Source organism: Muscardinus avellanarius, assembly GCF_963383645.1.
Source record: "Muscardinus avellanarius genome assembly, chromosome: 19".
Lineage (NCBI taxonomy): Eukaryota > Metazoa > Chordata > Mammalia > Rodentia > Gliridae > Muscardinus > Muscardinus avellanarius.
This window is the reverse complement of record NC_137805.1, coordinates 32,864,488-32,877,563: the sequence shown is the minus strand read 5'-3', so window position 1 is coordinate 32,877,563 and position 13,076 is coordinate 32,864,488. Positions and strand designations below refer to the sequence as shown.

General features: G+C 50.4%; 1 protein-coding gene across 1 annotated transcript in view; it reads left to right on the top strand.

Annotated features, from left to right (window-relative positions):
* The window catches only part of EYA2 (EYA transcriptional coactivator and phosphatase 2), a gene marked incomplete at its 3' end in the record, with an annotated part of 105,439 nt that overhangs the window by 30,385 nt on the left and 61,978 nt on the right, over positions 1 to 13,076 (top strand). Inside the window, exons 3-4 of the mRNA XM_080716254.1 lie at positions 6,099 to 6,160; positions 8,350 to 8,527. Of these exons, the coding sequence (XP_080572380.1) occupies positions 6,099 to 6,160; positions 8,350 to 8,527 (240 nt within the window). The remainder of the gene's footprint in view (positions 1 to 6,098; positions 6,161 to 8,349; positions 8,528 to 13,076) is intronic.

Genomic DNA, 13,076 nt, shown 5'->3' with positions numbered 1-13,076 from the left:
AGGACGGCTCCCGCCCGGGCTCAGGGCCTCGTGGCCCTGCCGGTCCCAGAGCTGACCTCTCAGTCGGTGTGTCCACGAGGCCCTGTTTCCATCAGCTTCTGCCGATTGGCGCTACCCACGTGGGGCTCTTGTTAACCCTCTCAATGCTTTTATGCCCCTGAATTTCCCCAAATGGCGGATCCGTGAAAGAGGAGTGTTTTGACATCTCTGTTGGCAATTCTTTTTTTTTTTTTTTTTTTTTTGGTAGTACTGGGGTTCCTGGAAGCCCTTCTACCTCCGGGCTACACTCCCAGACCTATTTTTACATTTTTATTTGGAAACAGGGTCTCCTAAGCCAGCGCGCGCGGCTGGCTTCGAACCTGCGCGATCCTCCTGTCTCCGCCTCCCAAGCACGGGGATGACAAGCGTGCGCCACCACGCCCGGCCTCTGTTGGCAATTCTAAACACACACAGAGTGTCAGCCGATCCTAGCAACCACTTGTAGATACTCTAGGCCTCGTAGCTAGGAGTGTGTGTGTGTGTGTGTGTGTGTGTGTGTGTGTGTGCGTGTGTGTGCGTGCGTGTGTTACAGGACATTGAACCCAGGGGCATTCTACCTCTGAGCTCCACTCTCAGTCCTCTTTCATTTTTATTTGAAAATGGTCTCGCCAGGTTGCCGAGAGTCTCACGACTTGCTGAGGCTGTCCTGGAACCTGCGGTCCTCCTGTCTCAGCCTCCCGAGTACCCTGATGGCTGGCGTGCGCCACCACGCTCGGCCTCTTTGTGCGTTTTTATCGTGCATCTCACTGAGTGCTCAGCAGAAGCCAGATAAATACACTGTGCTTAGCGCCGTGTTGCAGACGGGGAAACTGAGGCTGAGGACATTCAAGCGCTGGTCCACAGTCATCAGGGAAGAAGATATGGATCGTGGTGGGGTCTCCGCTGTCTTCCGCCCCTTCCCAGGCTCTCAGATCCAACACAGTACGCAGCTCTGCCTCAAGATCCTACACGGCCCGGCGTGGCGGTGCAATCCCTGCGTTCGGGAGGCTGAGCCGGGAGGAGCCGGGTTCACAGACAGCCTCGGCTACTGAGTGAGGCCCTCTGCAACTCTGCCTCTGGCACTTTGTGTTCTGGGTGAAAGAAAGAAAGAAAGGAAGGAAGGAAGGAAGGAAGGAAGGAAGGAAGGAAGGAAGGAACGAACAAACAAACAAACAGAGAGATGGCCCTGCAAATCCCTTTCTGGAATTTGGGCTGGGGCTGGGCACCTGAGTGGGTGGAGCGTTTACGTATTGACTGATGACTGGCCAGGTCTCCCACGGACCTCAGGCCTTTAGCCCTCAGGCCTGGAATGCTTTCACAATTATACCTTAGTGGCAGTGGGATAGCTTTTTTGTAGCTGTGACCTGACAACAGAGGGAAAGGTTTCTCTCTCTCTCTCTCTCTCTCTCCCCCCCTCTCCTCTCTCCTCTCTCCTCTCTCACCGCTCTCTCTCTCCCCTCTCTCCTCTCCTCTCTCTCCCCTCTCTCCCCCCTCTCTCTCTCCTCTCTGTTCTCTATCTCCCCTCTCTCCTCTCCTCTCTCTCCCCTCTCTCTCCTCTCTCTCCTCTCTCTCCTCTCTCTCTTCTCTCTCCCCTCTCTCCCCTCTCTCCCCCCTCTCTCTCTCCTCTCTGTTCTCTATCTCCCCTCTCTCCTCTCCTCTCTCTCCCCTCTCTCTCCTCTCTCTCCTCTCTCTCCTCTCTCTCTTCTCTCTCCCCTCTCTCCCCTCTCTCCCCCCTCTCTCTCTCTTCTCTGTTCTCTCTCTCCCCTCTCTCTCTCCTCTCTATCCTCTCTCTCCCCTCTCTCTCTCCTCTCTCTCCCCTCTCTCTCTCCTCTCTCTCCCCTCTCTCTCTCCTCTCTCTCCCCTCTCTCTCTCCTCTCTCCATCTCTCCTTTCTCTCCCCCTCCCTCCCTTGCTGCGTCGGGGACCAGGCTCTGCACAGGAGCTGCTGAGGATGTTCCAGCTTCAAACCATAACAAGCATCAGAGCGACTGGGGAAGGTGGGAACCCACATGCTTGGGTGTCGCCGTGGACCCGGCCGTCAGGTCTTCACTGTGGGGAGCAGAACTGTGACACGGATTCCCAATGATGACAGGGTCCCTGTGATCGGGATTATCCACGAGGCTGTCTTTGCCCTGACTGGGGTGCCATGTCAAATCTCTAGATGATGAGGATACTTTTAGGTCAGTCAAGAAGGGCTGCAGTGGGCACTGGCCTGTGCCAAGTGCCCCAGGGGCTGGCTGAGCGCCCGGGCTGCGGGGCTCGGCTGCGGGCTTGAGCCAGCCTTGCGGTTCCCCAGGAGGAACCCCTCCTAGGGCGAAGTGGGGAGGGGAGTCACCCGGATAAGCCAGATCAAGTGATTGGCCTTGGAGAAGGTGGGAGAGCTCGATCCTGGCATGGTCGCCTCGTTGTCATTTGCCTGATAAGGCTGATGCTCATAAGGGAAAAGCTTCCGGGGTTTGGGTGAGTCAGAGTTGGGCCTGGCTCCGGAAAGGGAGAAGGGGTTTCTATGGTAACCCTCAGCATCTCATTACAAAGAAGGAATCAGGAGGGCACCAAGCCCACGAAGGGATGTCCAGAGTCACCAGCAAGCGAGAAACGTGAATTTAAACCAGAAAGAAGATGTTGTGTTAGTCCTAGGACGGCAGAAATCAGCAGCAGGCTCTGCCGGTGCTGGTGAGGGAGGACCCAGGAAAGGACCGTGCACAGGGCAGGTGCGCTGGGGTCCTTACCCCATCCTCAGGGAACTTAGTTCTGAACAATCTGGGGACTGACAGCCCCACTCCTGGGACTGTATCCTGAGGACACCCACACACAAGCTGGGGTGGGGCTGGCAGGAGGATGTTCACCGCAGAGATGGGGGCCACACCGAGGCCCTCCCTGGAGCCTGGGTAGGAGCTATCTGAAGAAGGCCCATGGCCAGGGACCAGGCACCTGCCAGAGAAGCAGACATTGGGAACAAATGGGGCTTAACAACCTTGTGCTGAGCCACGCGTGGTGGCGCACACTTGTAATCCCAGCATTCGGGAGGCAGAGACAGGAGGATCGTGGTTTGTGGCCAGCCTCAGCTACTTAGTGAGGTCCTTTGCAACTCAGTGAGACCCTGTTTCAAAATAAAGAATAAAAAATAGGGCTGGGGTATAGCTCAGATCAGAAGTAGAATGTCTCTGGGTTCCATTCCCAGTACTGCCAAAAAAAAAAAAAAAAAAAAAAAAAAAAAAAAAAAGCTACATCTGGGGTGGTTTGGGTGTGGTTTGCGCCCCAGAGATTCACATGTGGACAGCTTTGAACCTGGGATGGTGGTTTGGGGAGGTGGTGTTGCCTTTAAGAGATGGGGCCCAGTGGGTCCTTCGGTAGTTGGAAGGAATTAAGGTAATTCTGGTGAGGTTCCTGGCTTGGTTCTCCTGAGCGGGTTGTTATAAGAAGAGAAAGCGTGATCCTGTGCGGTTTTTTGGGTGTCCTCTCTGGCATCGTGATGTCGACCCTGCTCACACATCTGCCTTGATCTCATCACCAGAGGCCAAATGGAAGGGGTGGAGGCCTGTCAGCCTCCATATCTGTGAGCTACACAAACGCCTCTGCTTGATAAAGTTAGCCTAACTCGGGTCATTTACCACAGTACTGAAAAACAAACCCATACAGCATCCGTCACACCAGAATCATTGCAGCCCAGGGAGCAACAGAGCATAGAAGTAACAAGTTCAGCCGGCCATTCTGCAGACGACCGGGGGTCGCAAAATGAAAATAAGTGAGAGGCTATTTTAGAGCAGGGACGAGACTGTGGCCTGTGTGTTTCCAACCCTGCATCATCACTCAGGAAGTTGACAGGAAAGAGAAGCCCCAATAGAAAACACGGCTTCCGGGGGTCGTCCTGGGGATGGTGGGCCCCAGAGCTTCAGCAGGCGGGTCGCCATGGTAACCAGGACCAAACAGGGGACCTTGAATGGACTAGGCTGGGCCCGACCTCCTGCTGAATGCACCACTGAGGACAGAGCAGGATCCCAGCGTGCCGCCCCGGGGCGGCCCTTCTGTGGTCTCTGGGCCTCGGCTAAGCAGCCGTGTGATGGGGATCGGGAGAGAAGGCCCGTGCGGCCGTGTTCCTGCTTCTTGCGCTCCTTGCCTGGCTGGCCCCTCTTTATACCCTGGAGGTTAGTTTAGATGTCATTTCCTCCAGGAATTCTTCCCTGACCCCAGGCAGCATTCAGGACCCTTTTCTGTGCCCTCAAACTCCCTGGGAAAGCAACTTACCAGAGCACACACCCGAGATGAATAGAGTTTATTCAGCAGATTTGACTTTGGAACCAGGTAAATATTTTATAGCATCACAAAACACTTGAAAAAGTAATTCCTTTTTTTTTTCTTCTTCTTTTTTTTTTTTTTTTTTTTGTTACTGGCGATTGAACCCAGAGGCATATTACTCCAAGCTACACACCCCTAGCCTGATTTTATTTCTTATGTGGAAACAGAGTCTCACTAGATTGCCGAGAGCCTCAGTGAATGACCGAGGCTGGCTGTGAACCTGCCATCCTCCTGTCTCAGCCTCCCAAGTACTGGGATTACAAGCGTGCGCCACCACGCCTGGCTGAAAAAGTAACTCTTAAGATTTAACAGCAACAGGAAACAAACAGCCCAACTGTGTACAGAGCTGCTCCATGACCAGAGAGAGGAACCACCCTCAGTGACTTCCGCTTTGTTTTGTTTTGGTGTGGGGAATCGAATACAAGGCCATTCTACCTCTGAGCTACACCTCCAACCCAATTTTATTTTTTCTTTGAAAACAGGGTCTCACTAAGTGGCTGAGGCTGACTTCAAACCTGCAATCCTCCTGCCTCAGCCTTCTAGGTACTAGGATCACAGACGTGCGTTACCACTCCCGGCTCAAGGTTTTCTAAATTAATCTCCTTTCTATTTTAAGAACTCTTGGTGCCTTTTTCCCCCCTTTGGAAACAGGGTCTCCTAAGCCAGCACACGTGGCTGGCTTCAAACCTGAGCGATCCTCCTGTCTCCGCCTCCCAAGCGTGGGGATTACAAGTGTGCGCCACCGCGCCCGGCTCTTGGTGCCTGTTCTTTAGGTGTGCTGTAACAGGTTCTTTTAGTTTCCCTTCACTGGAGAATGCCCTGATTTTTTCCCTTCAGTTCTGATGTATAGTGTCTCAGGGTATAGAATTCTGGGCTGATGGTTCTTTTCTTAAAGCGCTTGAGAGAAGTTATTCCATTGCTTCCGGACTCCATGGTTCCAGATGAGAAATCTGCTATCTTAGTGAAACCTTGTCATCACTTTCTACTCGGAGGTGAAATGCCTCTGCGTTTAATCCACAGTAACGCATGCGCACACACGCTGGTTAAAAAGGTATTATTTCATGACATACATTTCACCACAATTTCTAAAAATAGTTTATTTTTAAAAATACACAATCTAGCTGGGCGTGGTGGCGCACGCTTGTAATCCCCGCGCTTGGGAGGCAGAGACAGGAGGATCGCGCAGGTTCGAAGTCAGCCCCGCGCGCTGGCTTAGGAGACCCTGTTTCCAAATAAAAAAAAAATGTAAAAATAGGTCTGGGAGTGTAGCCCGGAGGTACAAGGGCTTCCAGGAACCCCAGTACCACCAAAACAAACAAAAAAAAAATACACAATCTATATTGAATGTTATTTTATTTATATCTCACCCTAACCCTTTATAAAAAGATGTTATTTGAGCTGGACATGGTAGCGTACGCTTGTAATCCAGCATTTGAGAGGCTGAGACAGGAGGATCGTGGTTTGCGGCCAGCCTCAGCTACTCAGTGAGGCCCATTGCAACTCAGTGAGACCCTTTTCAAAATAAAGAATAAAAAATAGGGCTGGGGGCATAGCTCGGAGGTAAAATGCCCCTGGGTTCCATCCCCAGTACTGAAAAAAAAAAAAAAAAAAAAGATGCTATTTGTTTTCTTGTTTTGAAGGTTCAGAGATTTGGTAACCAAAGTCACAGAGTCTACCCCAGCCTCAGACCTCAAAGACCCCAGCTGCTGTTGTGTCCGTCTCCTCCCTTCCCCCTCCAGGCATGAGAATCCTAACCTGTGCCCTGTCCTCCCCCTGCAGGCACAGCGGGGCTCTACCAAGGAGCCAATGGACTGACCAGCCCAGCGGGATTCGGGAGTGTGCACCAGGTAGATATGGCGCCCTGCCCGTTCTTTTCTTTGCTTGAACATTCCCCTCCGAGCAGGGCAGCCACAGCACCTGCTCACACACAGCCCCCACTAGAAACCCAGCCTCTGATTCTCCGGGCTTGGAGAGTACGGGGGGCAGTTGTGCAAAGGGCCCCTGGAAAGATCTTAGAAGATTCCCGAGATGTCATGGAAATACAGACTCAGTGCTGACCCCGGGCCCAAGACACCAGTGACTGTTGAATGCAGACGTGTACGCTTCTACCAGACCATGAGCCTCTCAAAGAGGACAAAACCAGCTTCCAACCTCAACATCACTGGTACCAAGAGCCCAACACATAGTGGGCACTTCATTAATGCTTCCTAAAGCAAACCAACACAACTCTATGAAGATTTTTTTTGTTTTTTTTTTTGCAGGTCTGGGGATGGAACCCAGGGGCATTCTACCTCCGAGCTACACCCCCAGCCCTATTTTTTATTCTTTATTTTGAAACCAGATCTCACTGAGTTGCAGAGGGCCTCACTAAGTAGCTGAGGCTGGCCGAGAACCACGATCCTCTGGTCTCAGCCTCCCGAATGCTGGGATGACAAGCGCGCGCCACCACGCCCGGCTCAACTCTACGAAGATTAATGTGGGCTGATATTAAGATGTTCCTAGTTTCACTCAGAAAGTTTCCCTTAGGAATTATTCTGCTAAAGATATTCAGGACCTCTGTGTACCACCTACATACCTGTCCTGTAAATCTAAAATTCTTTCAAAACATAAGGTACAATGGCAGAGTAGATGGGATTTTAACATCTTTAAATACATGAGAAATACTATTTTCTCTTCAGTGAGCTGAACCAAACCATCTAAATCCCTGAAGCTTGGAAAATACAAAAATTGTTTCACATGTTTTTGTTTATTTCTAGTGAACTATAAACATAGATAAAATATTTGTAGGTAAAACAGTATGGGGGGGGGAGAGGAAAGAGAGAGAGAAGGAGAGGGAGAGGGAGAGGGAGAGAGAGAGAGAGAGAGAGAGAGAGAGAGAGAGAGAGAGAGAGAGGACTGAACCTAGGAGCTACAACTCCAGACCTATTTTATTTTTTATTTTGAAACAAGGTCTCACTAAGTTCTTGAGGGCCTTGCTAAGTTTCTGACACAGGCCTTGAACCTAAGATGCTTCTGTCTCAGCCTCCCAAGTACTGGGAACCTTTAATGTGTAATTCTTAGTTCTGAATGTTCGTCCAGGTGACCATGAGAACTTGTCAAAAACTCAGACGTAGCCGGGCGTGGTGGCCAATGCTTTTAATCCAGTAATTGGAAAACGGAGACAGGAAGATCGTAGGTTCGCGGCCAGACTTCAGCAACTTAGGCCCTCAACAACTTAGTGAGACCCTGTTTCAAAATAAAAATAAAATAGGGCTGGGGGTGTAACTCAGAAGTAGAATGCGCCTGGATTCAACCCAATACACCCCCATACACACACAGCTGAATATGGTGGCACACACTTGTCACCCCAGTACTTGGGAGGCTGAGACAGGAGAGTCACAGGTTCAAGGATAGCCTCAGCAAGTAGTGAGGCTCTCTTCAACATAGCGAGACCTGTTTAAAAAATAAAATAGGACGCCGGGCGTGGTGGTGCACGCTTGTAATCCTCGCACTTGGGAGGCGGAGACAGGAGGATCACGCTGGTTTGGAGCCAGCCGTGCTGGCTTAAGAGACCCTGTTTCCAAATAAAAAAATAGGTCTGGGAGTGTAGCCCGGAGGTAGAAGGGCTTCCAGAAACCCCAGTACCACCAAAAAATAAAAAATAAAATAAAATAAAATAGGGCTGGAGGTGTAGCTCAGAGGTAAAAATGCTCCTGGGTCCCATCCCCAGTACTACAAAAAAAAAAAAAAAAAGACTGACTAGAGTTGGTTAGTAAATACCCCAGCCCCCACCCCCCTGCGGAGAAGTAAATCTAAGGTGGGGGCTTCATACCATCTCAGCTCTTCCCCAGTGGGATTCCTTTCCAGCCTCCCACTGCAGAGGCCAGAGCAGGCCGCCTCCGTTGCACCTGCAGCCCCCTCCCAGGGTCTCCTCCACTTTCCACAGGAGGACACTCCCGCTTCAGAGAGTTTTTATCACGATCAGACAGCGCTTGGGGCTGACTGGCGGGGACGCTCCTCACTCACACCCTGGTTGGTTTTTTTCTCTCTCTTCCAGGACTACCCTTCCTACCCCGGCTTCGCCCAGAGCCAGTACTCCCAGTATTACAGCTCATCCTACAGCCCTCCTTACATCCCCGCCAGCAGCATCTGCCCGTCGCCCCTCTCCACGTCCACCTACGTCCTCCAGGAGTCGTCACACAACGTCCCCTCCCAGGGCTCGGACTCACTGGCTGGTACGTAGGTCTGGTGGCCCCTATGCGGCCATTTGCGCTGTGGGCTGAGGACAGTTGCGATAGACCAGCTCGGCCCGAGCACTGGGACCGCTGAGACAGGGTTCTTGAAAGGTGGGGCAAGGATTCGGCCGTTTTCTGCAGCAGCTTTTTCTGCAGCAATTTCTCCCCCTTATCAAATAAACTCCTTTAAGTCCCTGTTCACGGCGCTAAACGTGGAGATTCCTCTCCAGAACTTGGGAGGGAGAAACTTGAAATGACTGACCCGGACAATTGCCTCTCGTGAAACTGACAAAATTTACTACAAAATTAGTAGGAAATAGATCAGTAGGAAATAGAGAAGAGAAAAAGGCAGCGTGCTGACCCGCATGCTGGGGAGCCCGAAAATGGAACTCTAGCCCCTTTTAGGGACCCCAGCCCTTAAATAGATTTTGTATTGGTATCTTTCTCATCAGCGTTACCAAGGCAATGGGCTAGTTACTTATTCCTTAGCCAGGTGGTGCCTCTTTGTCTCTGGACAGTGCACTTCCTAAGTGCGAGGGTCAAGAATCTACCTGGCCCTCGGCTCTATTGTATTGGGCGGTATTGGTTGCTCATCAACTAGGGTGCTTTGAAGCCACACACAAAGTTTACCTTTCCTATGCCCAGGCCGGATCCCAGAGGAGAGGAGGTAAACAGAGGCACCGGTTGCCTCTATTGCAATTTAGGGCTAATGGCTTCAGTTGACTCTAAGGCTTTTGCTATAGGTTAATGATTAGAATGAAGGGCAAAGACAGAGAGGACCTCTGCACTGTAATCATAATCACTCCCTGCCTGAGTGCTTGCACAGCACCTAAGCTCTGATTAGATTTTACACTTTGGAAATTATTAAAGCAGTTTTCTAATACCAGCACATTAATACATTTTGATGCCTCTTTCCAATACTGGCACATTTCCCCCTCTGTCTTCTCTAGCCAATTTTATTATAGCTTGGAGCCAGGCAGGGGGCATCTGAGGGCCCAGACATATATTACCAGAAAATTTATCTTCCACGGAATCAGTTTCTCCCACAGTCCTGATTCTGGGACCTCGTTTTACATCACCGGAGCCATATGTGTGAAAAGTTAATAGGGTCATTACCAAAAGAACAATCGCTATGAAAGAACATCTAAGAGCAAAGAGTTGTCCCGCGAGCAAACCCAGCTTTTCCGCAGGGCTTGCCCCCTTGAGGTTCGTGCCACGTCTCGCGTGCAGTGATCGCGCAGACCCCACGGGAAGCAGGGCCCTGGCAGACAGCATAGAAAGGAGGGACCCGGATGTAGGTTACTGTTGTAATGAACGGACTAGCCAAGGGCTGAACACAGGCAGGTGTGTTTTGACCTTTCTCTTTCTCTGTGTGGGTGTGTATGTGTGTGCACCCGTTTAATTACATCCATATTTAAAAGTATGCATTTTGAGCCGGGCGTGGTGGCGCACGCTTGTAATCACAGCATCTGGGAGGCTGAGACAGGAGGATCGCGGTTCACGGACAGCCTCAGCTACTTAGTGAGGCCCTCCGCAACTCAGCGAGACCCTGTTTCCAAATAAAGTATAAAATAGGTCTGGGAGTATAGCCCGGAGGTAGAAAAGCCCCTGGGTTCCACCCTCAGTACCACAAAAAATAAAAAATAAATAAAAGTATACATTTTTCCTAAAAGTAGCTTTTCTCAGTTCCACCACCCGAGTCATATTCTCGGGGAACAACGCTTGGTTGAAACTAAGTATTCTGCCTGGTTTAGAAAGAACACACCCCATACCCGGCATCTTAGCTCAATTCATTACCTGCCTGGCCCGTGTAGGCCTTGGAGTTTGTGAGCCGTGGTCCAAAAAAAGAGGAAACCAAGCCGGGTGTGGTGGCGCAGGCCTGCAATCCCTGTCCTTGGGAGGCTGAGACAGGAGAACCACAGATTCGAGGACAGCCTCAGCAAGTAGTGAGACCCAGTTTCCAAATAACAAGTAAAATCAGCTAGGGGCGTAGCTTGAAGGTAGGATGCATCTGGGTTTAATTCCCAGCACCACAAAAAATAAAAAATAAAAAGGAAAGGAAGCCATATTAATTACCCATCTGATATGTGTCAAATGCATGCACACATACATGTATATAATCACTTATGTATTTATTAAGAAAGATTTATTTAGCACCTACTGTTTTCCAGGCACTCCTCAGTTTAGGGAAATTATAAATAAAAGGCAGTATAGACTTGATCTTTGCAAACAGTAATCAAACAATCACCCAGGTACATATCTACAAACTATGACAGAGAAAGCCATAATCCTCACAAAAATACGTTTTATTATTTATTATTTATTTATTTATTTATTTATTTTGGTGGTTCTGGGGATGGAAACCCTTCTACCTCCGGGCTACACTCCCAGATCTATTTTTTTTTATATTTTATTTAGAAACAGGGTCTCTTAGGCCAGCGCGGCTGGTTTCAAACCTGCGCAATCCTCCTGTCTCCGCCTCCCAAGCGCGGGGATTACAAGCGTGCGCCACCATGCCCGGCATAAAAATAGGTTTTATGTTATCTACCCACCTGCCCTTTTCCAGATAAGAACAATGGAGATCAGAATAATAAGTAATTTGCTGGTAATTGGTGGTGCCGGGACTTGAACCCAGACCTTTTGGACTCCATAACCAGTGCTCAAGCTAGTCACTGAGCATGTACAGTTGAAAATATGTTGCATAAAACACATCTGAGAGCAGGGCCTTCAAACGTTGGTCTGTCTGTCTGTCTGTCTGTCTGTCTGTCTCTCTCTCTCTCTCTCTCTCTCTCTCTCTCTCTTTTATTTTTTCCAGTACTGGGTATGGAACCCAGGGCCATTCTACCTCTGAGCTACACCCCCAGATTTACTTTTTTGTTCTTAATTTCTGAAACAGGGTCTCACTGAGTTGCAAAGGGCCTTAGTAAATAGCTCAGGCTGTCCTCGAACTGCGATCCTCCTGTCTCAGCCTCCGAAATGCTGGGATCACGGCGTGTGCCACCGCGCCCGGCTGGTTTTCTCTCTTTCTAAGGGGGGTTCAGATACTGTGACTCGTGGACCTCAAGAACTACAGAATCTTTGACACAATCCTTAAGCATATTCATTTTTTTCTTTTTAAAATATTTAATAAAATGAAGAAAACAGCAAGGCATCCACGCAGGGGAGGGGTCCCCAGAAGGGTCGCCCAAGCATTGTTTACTTCTAATGGCACAAGAGTTTTAGGGAGCCCCTGTGTTAACCAGGACATTGTACCTTTAGAGGATAAGGAAATCTAGTTTAAACAAAAGGGGGGGGTTGAGGCATTTATGACCAAGAGGTACAGCGTTCAGGGGTTCCGACAGTAATGTTGGGACTAGTCTCTTCCTCCAGCCTTGGTTTCGCTGGGTCCTTTTCATTCTGAGGCAGGCTCTTCCCCCAGGAGCCAAGGAGGACTCCTCCCATCCGCTGAGGGAGGTCCTCCTCCTGACAGCTCCTGCAAGAGCCTGGGAAGCTCCCATTGGCCCAGCCTCGATCACATGCCCTTCCCCAGACCAATCCCTGCAGGATGGCATGCCGGGACTGCATCGCTGGGTCTTGTACCTACCCCTGGAGCTGGCACTGGAGTCAGCCCCACTGTGACTGCGTAGATCAAAAGAGAAGGAGGTTCCCAAAGAAACCCAGGGCCCCACAGCCAGAAAAAGACCCGGGAGACCCCGGGTGGACAAACAGCAGATTCCACAACCCTCCCGCGGACCCCAGTCGGTTACCAGCAGCAGGCGGCAGGGTGCGGTCCCGGCCCTGGTGTGGTCAGAGTGCGGGGCCCTCTCACCAGCCTGGGGAGCCATTCATTCACTCATCCACTCATCCATTAATTCATTCACCATTCCACAGCGCTCTACGCACGCGTCTTCTCTTTTATAAGATGGTTTGAGCTCATCGACCTTAAGCAGCATGGCAGAGGTGAACGAGAATGTCCAAACGCGACGTAGACCTCGTGGAATTTTGTTCTTTATCTTCTTCTCTGAAACCTCCTAATGTTCTGGAGCTCTGTGGCAGCTAGGCTAGCACGATGCTGTGTGGGCATGGGTTAGAAAATACTCCATGGCTAATGGTTAAGCAGTGACCACTCGCAAAGGCCACCTCCTTTCTTCCTGGGGTGCCTGGTGTAACCACTGCCCTGCCCCTGTACTGTCCATCCATGTGGGGGGGGGGGGTTTAATCCTTGATTTGATGGTGTGGGGACGTTGGTTAGTAAATTTTCATTGGCTGATTAAACAGTGACCACTCGCAAAGGCCTCCTCTTTTGTTCCTGGGGCACTTGGTGTAACCATCGGTCCTGCCCCCACATGGTCCATCCCTGGGGGCGGGAGGCTAATCCTTGGTATGGTAACAAATGGAGACAGCATGGCCCGGCATCTTTAAGTCAGCTTTCAAGGGAGTATAGGGTCTAAACATCAGTTTCCATCACTGTGATCTCATCCCACGGTACCTACAGGATGCAAAATACCACTCCAGCAGCTTCCAAATTGCCTTCTCCAGAGGGTATAAAAACTATTGAGTTTTTCTTCTC